General features: G+C 35.5%; 1 protein-coding gene across 1 annotated transcript in view; it reads right to left on the bottom strand.

The window, feature by feature from the left end:
• Positions 1–1,307: 1,307 nt before the first annotated feature.
• The window catches only part of LOC111425481 (sodium-dependent dopamine transporter-like), a 32,763-nt gene continuing 21,897 nt past the window's right edge, over positions 1,308–12,173 (bottom strand). The window contains exons 2-14 of the mRNA XM_023059529.2: positions 11,504–11,563; positions 10,970–11,194; positions 10,752–10,883; positions 4,792–4,854; positions 4,558–4,738; positions 4,227–4,500; positions 3,994–4,097; positions 3,696–3,933; positions 3,491–3,628; positions 3,335–3,434; positions 2,695–2,795; positions 2,474–2,641; positions 1,308–2,414 (exon numbers count right to left, since the gene is read on the bottom strand). Of these exons, the coding sequence (XP_022915297.1) occupies positions 2,316–2,414; positions 2,474–2,641; positions 2,695–2,795; positions 3,335–3,434; positions 3,491–3,628; positions 3,696–3,933; positions 3,994–4,097; positions 4,227–4,500; positions 4,558–4,738; positions 4,792–4,854; positions 10,752–10,883; positions 10,970–11,194; positions 11,504–11,563 (1,883 nt within the window). The 3' untranslated portion in view covers positions 1,308–2,315. The remainder of the gene's footprint in view (positions 2,415–2,473; positions 2,642–2,694; positions 2,796–3,334; positions 3,435–3,490; positions 3,629–3,695; positions 3,934–3,993; positions 4,098–4,226; positions 4,501–4,557; positions 4,739–4,791; positions 4,855–10,751; positions 10,884–10,969; positions 11,195–11,503; positions 11,564–12,173) is intronic.

A 12,173-nucleotide genomic window follows, 5' to 3' on the forward strand; every position in this document is an offset into this window, starting at 1 on the left:
TTGAGACACATCATGCTATTAAAACTGTTGCAATTTTTTGCAATGTACTGATAATGTAAATGATGACATCATTCAAGCGTCCTTAAAGGTTGAGAAGCACATCGAGAATATAAAATTTTAAAAAATCAGAAAATTAAGTCTCTTAAGACGGCTACACCTGAAACTGTTTGAGAAAAAAAAAGGATGTTTGGTCAGGTTAGTTTTCTTTTGAAACTCAATTATACCGTGAAGGAATGCTAAGTAAGGTCAGTTTTGTTTACCAGAGTGAATTACTATCAATTAAAAATGTTGGGCAATGTAATGGATATTCTGTTCTGCCAGCTCTGAGTAATGTTAATAAATAATAGAGATGAGTCAGCAGAATATCAGAAATCAATGGGTGTTGGTGAAGAAGATTCAGAAGTTGTGTGCTGGGGTAGCAGAGGAGGAACAGATATAATAATATTTATCTAATTGTAAGATTTTATTACAAAAGGATTATCAGCATATCTATCAGAAAATAAAAGGGTAAAAGAAATGATAGTGATAACAAGATTTAAGGTATGGTGTTGGATGAAGGAAAATATGTGCAAACTATAAAAATTGTGCGTATACTTAAAAAATATGAATAATTGTGCGAATGTCTGATAGATAATGTTGCTGGACGAGAGAAGAAAGAGATAAAAGTGGCTGAAAGAGGTGATGAAGGGTTGAGATCGTCCTCGCCACTTTCTTAACGTGCAAATGTAACAGTAGTGTCTCAAATGGAGCTCACATTGCCAAAGATTATTGCTTGATGTCTTCATGCTGTATTCACTTATCTAAGGCATGTTTTGTAAATAAACATAAAACATATCCAGTATTTTTAAAGCAATTAGTGTAGGTTTCAAATTTAAAGTACGTCTCTTAAGACGTCTCCAGGTTTACTGTTAGTTCTAGTTTTGGTTATATTTTTATTGAACTACAAATAGAACTAACACTAGCCGTCTTATGATCCGAACATTTCTAGTTCTAGGTCTAGTATCTATTATTAGTTCTTGTTTTAGTTGTTATTCAGTGCTAAATTGTTGTATATTTTTATTGAACTAAAAGTAGAACTAACGAATTTGTGTACATTAAAATTATTCTCTGAAACAGTTTAAGGTGCAAATGAAAAATGTTTCATATAACGAACTTTTAGCTACAACGGACACTCCTTTGCCAGTACTAGTTCATTATATCGAGGTTTTACTGTACTATCACCTCATCATCAGTCAAAAGTTTTTAACTATACTCCAAAAGATCAAAAATTTCCTGTTCAAAACAAACTTTTCGAATAATAACAACAATTTTAAATTTGTATATTATATATTTCCACAACGTACAGTCAGATATATTAAACACATGTTTTTCTTAAAAACAATACATTTAGAAAGGTAAGAGATATATGCAAATTATTGTCGAAAAATTTTCCAGCAACGAAGGCAGTGTTGCTAAAAAATTTTTACCTAATCGATAGGTTACGACGACACCTCTTCTTTTCTAGCTTATAAATAGAGCCATTAATAATAATTCCACCCAATAATTATCTAATGGACAGTTATCAGTGTAAAGAAATGATTGTATTGCAATTTATCGTTTACACTTTTCTTCTATTATTTTAAATGAAACTTATGGTCCCTAGCATTATTTACTTTCTTGTAATAATATTAAATACGATCTCATATAGGAAGAAGATACATAGAGCTAATTAGTTCTCTATGCTAACTCGCCGCGTTTATTGTCTTATCTTCTACACATATGTTTTGGACCAGCCAAATAAAGCGGATATTTATTGTTTTTTTTTGTTGGACCCACACTTTAGTATCTACGACTTAGCTAATTAAGCGTTCTAATATAACATATAAAGAATAAAAACTTTTTGTTCATCGTTAAATTATTTTGGCACGTAATGAGTTATACATTATTTATACAAATATATAGGACTAGATAAAAATTAAGAGTTTTATAAATGTCGTTTCCAAGAATTAGTCAACCTCGTCGAAGAACGAAAGATGGTAAGTATCCAACGACAAAGCTAGCCCTTGTGTACCAATTCCAGGAAACTTATCGCTTTTTATGGATTTCGAGTGGCAAAAAACGACCTTTAATCTTCATAAAGAGCTAACGGGATATTTCTTTAAGTATCATCGGTACGACCAGCGCTCACCTCAATAAATACTAATAGCGATAACAAACACTTACATTAAACATTTTTTTACTATGTTACTCTATAAATGCAAATCCGATAAATACTATTATGTTAACATTATAATTTTGTTTACTTTATCTACTTAAGATTAAATTGATCTGAATCTTTACACGAACAGCCAATGTTTTGCCTTAAATCTACTTACTATTCTACTCTCCCTTAACTGCTCGTGTTCTTCTTCAGGGGAAATGCAAATTGCCAATCTCTGAATACAAAATATAATGTGTTTAGGATAACTTGAAATAGATGTATAAGTTTACGAACCTCTTTGAATGTACCAGGAGTTCGTATTAATTGTATTACAGCTACCAGTGGTATCATCAATACTGAAGACAACGTTAAACACCAACCGACCCATTCTGCCCAACTCGGGTAAATATAATCAATATATCTGAGTGGTTCGTGGAAAGCTAATCCAAAAACCACAACACCCTAAAAATAACACATTTGTAAATAATTAGATATGCAAATATAAAATGTCGTACAATAATGAATAAAGGACTTATAAATTTCCAACATATCCTCCAAAATGGTCCTGGAGTTGATCCTAACATAGCTTTTATGTCCTGTGTAAATCTATCAAGTCCTAAAAGAAAAATAAATATGTTATGGGAAATTTGCAACGTTAATAATATTTTTATAAAATTTTGATGTTGGAATTAAATGTTTGAATTAAAGTATTATATTAAACTATATTTAGTCATTGTGATTTTGTGACAGACTTTTCCATCGGATTAAGACACAAGAATATTTGCGCGGCTGGAATCAGGGATAATAATACATTTTGATGTGTGTGTTCTAGGAAATAATGCACATGCAATTCAATTAGGTCTACATTCAAAAGTTTATATAGAGTGGATTCCAGGTACATCGTAGAAATCATAGAATAAAAGGTCATAAGTTTAATAATGAAATTTATACATCGATCCAACTTATGACCTTACGTTCAAAAGTCTCGTATGTCATTGCATAATTCACAATGTGCATGATTAGAAGAAATGTTTAGATTTATCGATGAAAGAACTCTGTTACAAAATACTGACTTTACATTCTTTTAATACTTTTAATATATAGTTATTTTAACCATCATCAAAATTATTCAAATTGCATATTTTGATTATTTACCATAAAACCAAGATACTGCAATAGATTCGAAAAGAGCCGAACAAAGTAAGGAAATTCCAGCTGAGTATGTATCAAACAGATGAAACATATAAATACCACCCTGTAAAAAAACCCAATTAAATCACAAATATTTTTAAAAGGAAAATCGAAAATTACCGGAGTTATGTTGACCAAAGCGACGCAGAAGGACATGGTTATAACAATTAAAGTAAAAATCTCCCTCGCTCTTTTCCATTTAAAATACTTATTAAATTCATCCATTAATCCTGTTATAACACATTCTAAACCACCCATCTATAAGAAGAATATTTATTAATTAAATTGTTATATTAAAAAAGATTTTATGATTTTTTGTTCTTACTCCAGAATCCAGTCCGAGCATTATTAACATGAAAAAGAACAGCACCGACCATACATGTGATCCTGGTAAAGTCGCAACTGCTTCAGGATACACTTGAAACACTAGTCCAGGACCTTCAGCTGCTACAGAGCTAATTGGAACTTGTTGTTTATGAGACATATAACCGAGATATGTAAAAATTACGAATCCGGAAAAGAAGCTTGTGAAACTATTAACTGCGGTTGTTACCAAACAGTCTCTAAAAAATTATTAAATATTTAGTGGTTATTATATTATAAGAAGGTGTTTAAATGCTTACTTTAGGCAATTATTATGAAACGTATTATAACTTGCATAAGATAAATGAACACCAAATCCAGCTCCAACGGAATAAAATATCTGAACGGCTGCATCTAACCAGACCTAAAAAAAATATATTAAATTTTTTTCAATGCTTTTATAAGCCTCTTTGGGTTATTAAAGTAGATATTACGTTCACTCACGCAACATCTATAGAAGGGAAAAGTTATTAGGACCATTAAATTAACTTACCTGCGTTTCTTTTAATTTGGAAAGCTCCGGGTTGAGGTAGTAGGAAATACCCTTGAGGGCTCCCGGAAGCATCAGACCCCTTACCAGCAAAATACTAAGCACGACATATGGCATGGTGGCCGTTACCCATACTACTTTTCCAGAAGATTTTACTCCTTTAAAAAGGGAAATGTACAGTGTGCAATAAACAGCTAAAAGACACAGGACAAGTTGCCATTTTGGGTAACCCATGTCTGATAAACCTTCACTGTGTTGAATTTCTAATACACTACGACTAAAAATAACAAAAAAAATTATAACATTGTTGGATAAGACAAAAATGTGTATTTACGTAAAATATTCGGCCGCCGGTGTATGTCTTTTCATTTCATTTATTCCTAATGAAAGTGAATCGTTTCCGATGGTGTGATTGTAGGGTTTATCCCAGCATAAAACCGAATTCCATGTATTATTGCAATGTATCCAGGGTAATTCCATACTAAAACTAGTTCCTAAGAAATAAAGCGACCAAGCTAAAAAGATATTGTTAAAATTTGTTAAAACATAATCGATTTAAGATTATTACCGATAATCACATTGTAGTAAAAGGATACGTAGAATGCGACCAATACTGCACAGAAACCAACTCCTAAAAAATATTGAATTTATTAAAACAAAAAAAGAATGCATAAAAGATATAATAAAACTTTGTTATAGTTGTAAAAGTTAGATAACTTTCTTGTAATGTTAAAAGTTCTAAACGATTTTCTAAAGATGTATTTCTAAAGACTTCTCTATGTGAAGACCGTGGTGTAGAAAATCGCGACCCTCTTTAGCTACACTTTGAGCAAAAGGTTTGCCGTTTTTTTAATATGAGCAATTTTAATATTATTTAGTAATCTAAGTAGGTATCGGTTCATGATACCCTAGGGTCATGTGGCCGAATTACGTCTAGAGTTTAAGGGCAACCATTAAGTAATTAATCGCGTTTTAATCATTTTTTTTTTAATTTTGTGCCATTTCCCATAAACACTAAATCGACCAAAATGGCAATTGCCATAATAGGCTCTGTGAGGAAAGAATCATTGCTTCAAAAAGCATTACTGAAACGAAAAAAAGGCAAAGGTACAATACAATGCCATAATCATTTACTGATTCGCTCGGACAAACGCAAAGATCCGGAGTAGATCTGAATGGTACACTTAATATCAGTCTAACCAGACACCGGATGGCCAATTTACGAACAATTACAGTTAATAGAAAAGCTACTGCACCAAGAAAACATTATAGTAATGGGCAACCTGAAATAATTAACTAACGTTGTGAGATGTTGTCTGCCACAATAAACTGTGATTCAACAATACCTATTTTAATCACAAATATTAACAAAAAGTCACGTTTCAAGAAAGCAAAGGGACAACATCTACGAAGGATTGCATAATAACAGACAGAGCAATCGGGCCACAACGAGTATTGGCTGTTAGGTCATTAACTACCGTTAACAAAGAATCGGATCATAACCTAGTGTTAGGAAAAATTACAATGAAAGGACACATCAAGCTGCAGTGGAAGCACTGGGCACAAGGACCATCAATGCTAGACTAGGAAAAAAGAAGACCCACTTAATGCATAAATCCAACAAGACACAAAGATCATCAACTTCATAAACACAAGGAACAAAGAAAACGAGAACACGAGAGATAAAGGAAGAACATTGCGAAGACATGGAACATATAAGCATGAACGTATAAGTACGAAGACTTAACACCTGCCATGAACGGTGTTAATTAAACTAAAGCTAGAACTAACACCAGCACTATCATCTGGAACTAATACTAGATCTAGAACTAGAAACTTTCGGGTTAAGCCATGCGTCTTTTGAAACAGTGTTTAACGTTTCGGATGCCATGTTGCAACCTTCTTCAGAAACAAGTTCAAAGTGAAGTTCAAAGTCACTAGCGCTAATGTTAGTTCTAGTTTTAGTTTAACATGGGACATTATCTATACAAAATCCAAAAACGAATCTGGAAAATGCACAAAACAACCATAAAGGAACTAAACGGAATAATGATCCAAAATAATTCCTTTCTATTGAAAACGTTGAAGAGGCTTTGCGATCGTTACATTAGAGACTCTTGTCTGCGCAGCAGGCCACTAGACTCTAATCAACATGCTTACACCCAGGGAAAGTCCACGCTGACGGCTCTTCACTCAGTGATCAGTTTCGTCGGTGGTGCGCTGGACCACAAAGAGTCCGCCCTCGGGGTTTTTATTGACGTGGAAGGAGCTTTTGATAAAACTACCTTCTCCGGAATTAACGACGCCTTGCTAGAGCATAACGTTCCTCTGGCCCTGTGCGGCTGGATTGAGAGCACTCTAAGACAAAGGGTCGTCAAACTAAGAGCTGGCCAAGCCACTCTTCAAGGGGCTGTTACTAGAGGCTGTCCGCAAGGGGGGGTACTTTCTCCACTTTTGTGGAATCTCACCCTCGATAGCCTCATGAAACGCCTAAAACTAGCCGGTTTTAAAACCGTTGGCTACGCAGATGACCTGACAATCCTCATTAGAGGCAAGTACGCTAACGTACTCCTCGATAGGATGCAGGAAGCACTCAATCTAATTGAGAACTGGTGTAATAAACAATGCCTTTCCGTCAATCCCAAGAAGACAGAAATGGTTCTTTTTACACGCAAGCGCAACATTGGCAATCCTAGATTGCCAACGCTCGCTAAAACTCCACTTAAACTGTCTACTGAAGTTAAGTACTTGGGCTTAATAATAGACAGTAAACTAACGTGGAAATCCCACCTAGACAATAGAGTTAATAAAGCTTGTGTCGCCTTCGGCCAGTGCCGGAGGGCTGTCGGGAGGACTTGGGGTCTGTCTCCCAAGATAGCCCTGTGGATTTACACCGCCGTTGTTCGACCAATGCTAACGTACGGTGCGGTGGTATGGTGGACTAGAACTTCTAGGTCTACCGCCACCACTGCACTTAATAGAATACAGAGACTCGCGTGTCTGTATGTTACAGGTGCGCTGCGATCAACCCCCACCGCGGCCATGGAAATCATGTTAAATTTACCACCACTCAACCTACATATTCAGGAAGTGGCGTTCGTAACCATGAAAAGACTACAATCAGTAGGAACTATGAAGGATGAGGACGCTGGCAGCAGTTCAACACTCTGGAGGGAAGCAGTGTTAGACACACCCCTACTCGAGTGTAAGACTGATCACAGACCAGCAAAATATGTTTTCTCAAAGAAGTACCTCACCCACGTCAGTCCCACAGTAGTAGATGAACTAAGAACTTTTAAGATCTACACTGATGGTTCAAAAGGACGAAATGGTGCAGGCGCCGGGGTATTCTCTCACGATCCCCCGATTCGCCTCTCGGAACCTTTAGGGTCTAGCACCACCGTCATACAAGCGGAACTAACTGCTATTAAACTTGCTGCCGACTGCATTGTTGAATCCAACAAGCGGGGTAAGTGCTTCACTATTTTCACAGACAGTAAACAATCTCTTTTAGCTCTAAGCAGAGTTATTATAACGTCTGCAGTAGTAATGGATTGTCACAAAGCACTGGAGGAGGCCGCGAAATACAATCGTGTCAGAATCCAGTGGGTTAAGGGGCATTCCGGCTCCAAGGGTAACAACCACGCTGACAGGCTTGCCAAACGTGCTGCCGGTAGAGCGCCCTGTGCACCCGAGCCGATAATTACCCCCTCTTTAGCTACTCACATCGAGTTAATCAAGCGCATTACCCACAAAAAATTTTTAAACGGGTGGGACCGTACCCCGGGCTGTCATCTCGCCAAGGAATTGTTAAAATATCCTTCAGCCGCAACAGCCCAGTTCTTCGTAGGGCTCGGTAAAAGTGCCCTTCGCACTGCCACAGGTCTCCTCACGGGACACTGTAAGGTAAACAAGCACCTTCAAAACATGAAGCTTGCTGACTCCCCTCTCTGTCGAGCCTGTGAACAGGATGACGAGACGGTTAAACACATCTTGTGTGACTGCCCCTCTCTGACCGACCTCAGAATGAGGACCTTCGGGGAGGAATGGCCGACCACAGATGACATCAGGAATGCACCTCTAGGAGCCGTCCTAGCCTTTGGTAAATCCTTAGGCTGGTTGATGTGACCAGAGTGTGTAATGGGAGGATGCACAAGGGGCCCAATGGGGCCTAAGTGTGGCGTGCGGTTTTGCATGCACTCTCCAATCCATACATACATACATACATACATCCAAAATAATATACCACACGTGGAACAGCCACTCCATCGAAGAACAAAGACTAGATTATGATGAGAGCAGATTATTATTATTGCTGCCGGGCTGAGGGGAGCCCCTCTCATCACAGCAACCTATAAGATCTATTGTAATTTAAGCCCTTCAAAGATTTAGGAAAAATCTAGATCCCTGATGAACCTTAGTATTGCTCCAAGGTCTTGTTCCTTTATGTCAGTAGGTGTCAGGTGAACCTTTTCGAAAATTTTGTGTCTTAGGCGACGCATTCACGTAGAATATGTTCAGCGGTCTCTGACTTGTCGTTGCAAAGTCGACAAATTTAATCCTTAAGGTCGGTCAGGAAGCCTGAGAGCGACCTTAAGTTTTCTTTTGCGATGGAGTTATCATACTTTTCCCCTGTCTGTGTCCTGGAAGTTTTTTCCAGCGCAACGCTACCTTTGAAGCCACTCATGTATTAATTACCTGGTTTAAGTGCCTTTTTTGTAATCCACAGCCGGGTTGAGGTCTTCTCGCTGCCTCTTTGACCAGCTTATTCTTTTCATTGCTCTCAATATCTTTATGACCAGAAACCCACCATAGTAGAGAGAGCAGATACTGCGAAAGCTGAGGAAATAGAACAATTCACAACGAAGAAAGAACTAATAAACGACAACTAAGCAGGTACGAACAATATCCCCAAACAAGGTTGCTCAATAAATGGGATGAAATTCTCCATATTTCCCTAATATAATAAAATTTAGATCTAAAAAGAGATTTAGATCTATTCCTGAACCCAACCTACTAACTAATTTTATTCCATTATATTGTATAATATTCTATGTACTGAAGATGAAACATTAGTTTCGAAACATGTCTGCTTGAATAGAATTAAAACATTTTAGTATTTCTCAAAAAGTTTTTACTTTTACATACATCCTATTTTAAGGTTGCTCAAGTCGGAAGGAGAAGGATTTAAGAAAGTAATATCCTCATACCTCATACCAGAGAATTACAGAGGAATTTCCCTTCTAGACACATCCATGAAGTTGTTTTCCCGCGTCCTGCAACGTTGCATTCTGAAGCAATTTATAAAAAAACGAGGAACAACAGGGCAGTCGGAAAAGCAGACCAACAATCAATGCCGCCTTCGTTGTTAACCATGAAGAAGACAAAAGACAAATAAAAGAAATACAATAGAAGACAAATACACGTAATTAAGAAACAATTAGACGACGTAACATAAACAATATCAAGACAATTAAAACAAATACACTTGGCAGAGAAGAAATATCATTGAATGTGAATGGACGAGATCATAGAACAAGTCCGGATGCATACCTACGAGATGACAATTTTGATAGTTGAAATCACATTATGAGATCATAGAAGAATCAAGGAAATTCGGGTGGAATGCGAAATGGAAGAAGATATGGTAAGTTGGATTCGCGCAAGTAGGAGTCTCTGAAACAAACACGTTTCAGGAATTGAAAGAAATAGGCTGCCAAGGACTATCATAAATTGCAGACCATCATCCAAAAGGCAGACAGGATGACCTTCAAATCGTATTGTTCAATCCATTTCTATTGTACATAAACTGTTAATAACACATTCATATAACACCTGTTTCAAGTCGAAATAAATTGATTAATTTATCGAGTTTATTCATAACTAAAATCAAATTTTATGTTAAAAATGTAAATTTACTATTTATAAAATCGATAGTCCTCCGTGATCCGTGAAAAGTTCCATTTTGTGTAATTTATAAGATCGTGTAACTTGAGTTGCAGTTAAATCTCAAACGCGAAATTTATACGGCAGTATAATACCTAATAGAGAGGTTGTAAAACGTTGAGATTCAGAGTTTTTATGAACGACGTTTAATTCATTTTCACTTTCTTCAAAACATTTAAATTATAAAGACAGTAATTATAATTGCAGTCTGAATAAAATAGTTATTATTTCCATAATAAAGTGCACGAATTCTAAACAATAGTCTATGATCTGTTGAAGTATAATCAGGTTTTACAATGACTAGGATATTTTTTAACTTAAATAGATAATAATTCTATCGGAATACAATTTAGATAAAAAATTGTTTTGCATTTTGAATTATACAAATATTTTTCTCTGCAATATAAATAGAAAAAACGAGTTGCCTTAAAAATTAAATTCCGAAAATATGATTACAGTTTTCCCAAGCGCGCAATATTCAACTAAAAAACAGAACCACTTTAACATCGTTTTAAATAAACCGAATCGACATACGTTTGAAACAAAAATCGAAAATTTTGTTTAAAAATATAAAGGTTTTACCTTTAAACAACGGACAAATTCTCCAAACGCTAACAGGACCTTGTCTGTTGAATTGCCCGAGGACGAGTTCCATGTAAAAAAGGGGGACGGCTCCAAAAATCAGCATTAAGAAGTATGGTATGAGAAAAGCCCCTATATATTACAAACAAAATAATTTATATTATTTAATAACATAAAGCGAAATGATTAAAGTATATAAAAAAATTTTTGATTAATACCTCCACCATTCCTATAACAGAGGTAAGGAAATCTCCAAACGTTGGCTAAGTCCACAGCAAAACCTATTATGGATAACAAAAAGTCCGCGTTAGATGTCCAAGTTTCTCTGTTATCATCGGGTAGATGTGGTGAGTTTAAATCCACTTCAGCTTGACTCGAACTTGTCGAAAGGGCGAACGTTTCGTAACCCCGTTTTTCATCTTCTTCCAGTTGAACATGAAGATCTATTAACAAAAAATAAGATTAAATGTAAATAGCGTAAAAATCCTTGACATTTTACTGAATATAGTGGGTTGGTAAGAAATCATTAAATTGAATAAACAATTAGATAAAAATTCAAGAGTAAACGTGTAATTAGTGCGTTTTAATAAGAAGGTTTTGGTGTAAACTGACCTAAACCTATCGCCATCTGCATAAATAACAAGTTAATTAGATAATTATACAGACAGTCATTAAAACCCACACTTTTAACAATTGGTGAGTCAATTTTGTGAATTAAAATTTCTCGTAAACATTTACATTAAGATACCTACTTTTCTTTGGAGTTGTAAGTGCTAAAGTCGACGAACTGTGTTTTCCTGATTTAGCATACCCTATAACAAAAAAAGCTTTATTACAAAAACTATCTTCTTAAATAGCTATAAAGTCAAAACGTGGAAAGTACTAAGATAAGAATAGAGACTAAAAACACATAGTGATATATAAAAGCAAATTTTATCAGTAATAGTGGATAGTTTTTTGTTAATTCCCGATTAGTTAGTCAATTGGAAAGCGCACCGTGACGAATGTTATTGTCCGCAAATCCCTTTCAATTTATCGTCGCTCGACTATGCTATTTATCGCCCATCCACCAATGACGAGTCTGGCTCACTGAACAATAATTGAATGCATATTCAAAACAACTTTAACATCCACTCCTATTTAAAATAAGTCTAATTGGACAAATAGAAATTCTCCAACGATTACTTAATTTTTGTTATTCCTAACTGTAAATCTTAATGATTCTAAAGATCAATTAACGTATCTATTAAACCATCCAATTTAAACTAAAAATCAACAATTTAAGTCTTTAATCATCAAGTTAACAGCATCGTTGCCTCTCAAAGAAAAAAAAATTGATTTAAATGCTAGTCAAGTACCCAAGAGTAACTTTAATCAAGTTCACCGATCCTTTTTCGAGGTCTTCATTTACCCGGGCAAACT

The sequence above is a fragment of the Onthophagus taurus genome, chromosome 7 (genome assembly GCF_036711975.1).
Source record: "Onthophagus taurus isolate NC chromosome 7, IU_Otau_3.0, whole genome shotgun sequence".
Classification (NCBI taxonomy): Eukaryota; Metazoa; Arthropoda; class Insecta; order Coleoptera; family Scarabaeidae; genus Onthophagus; species Onthophagus taurus.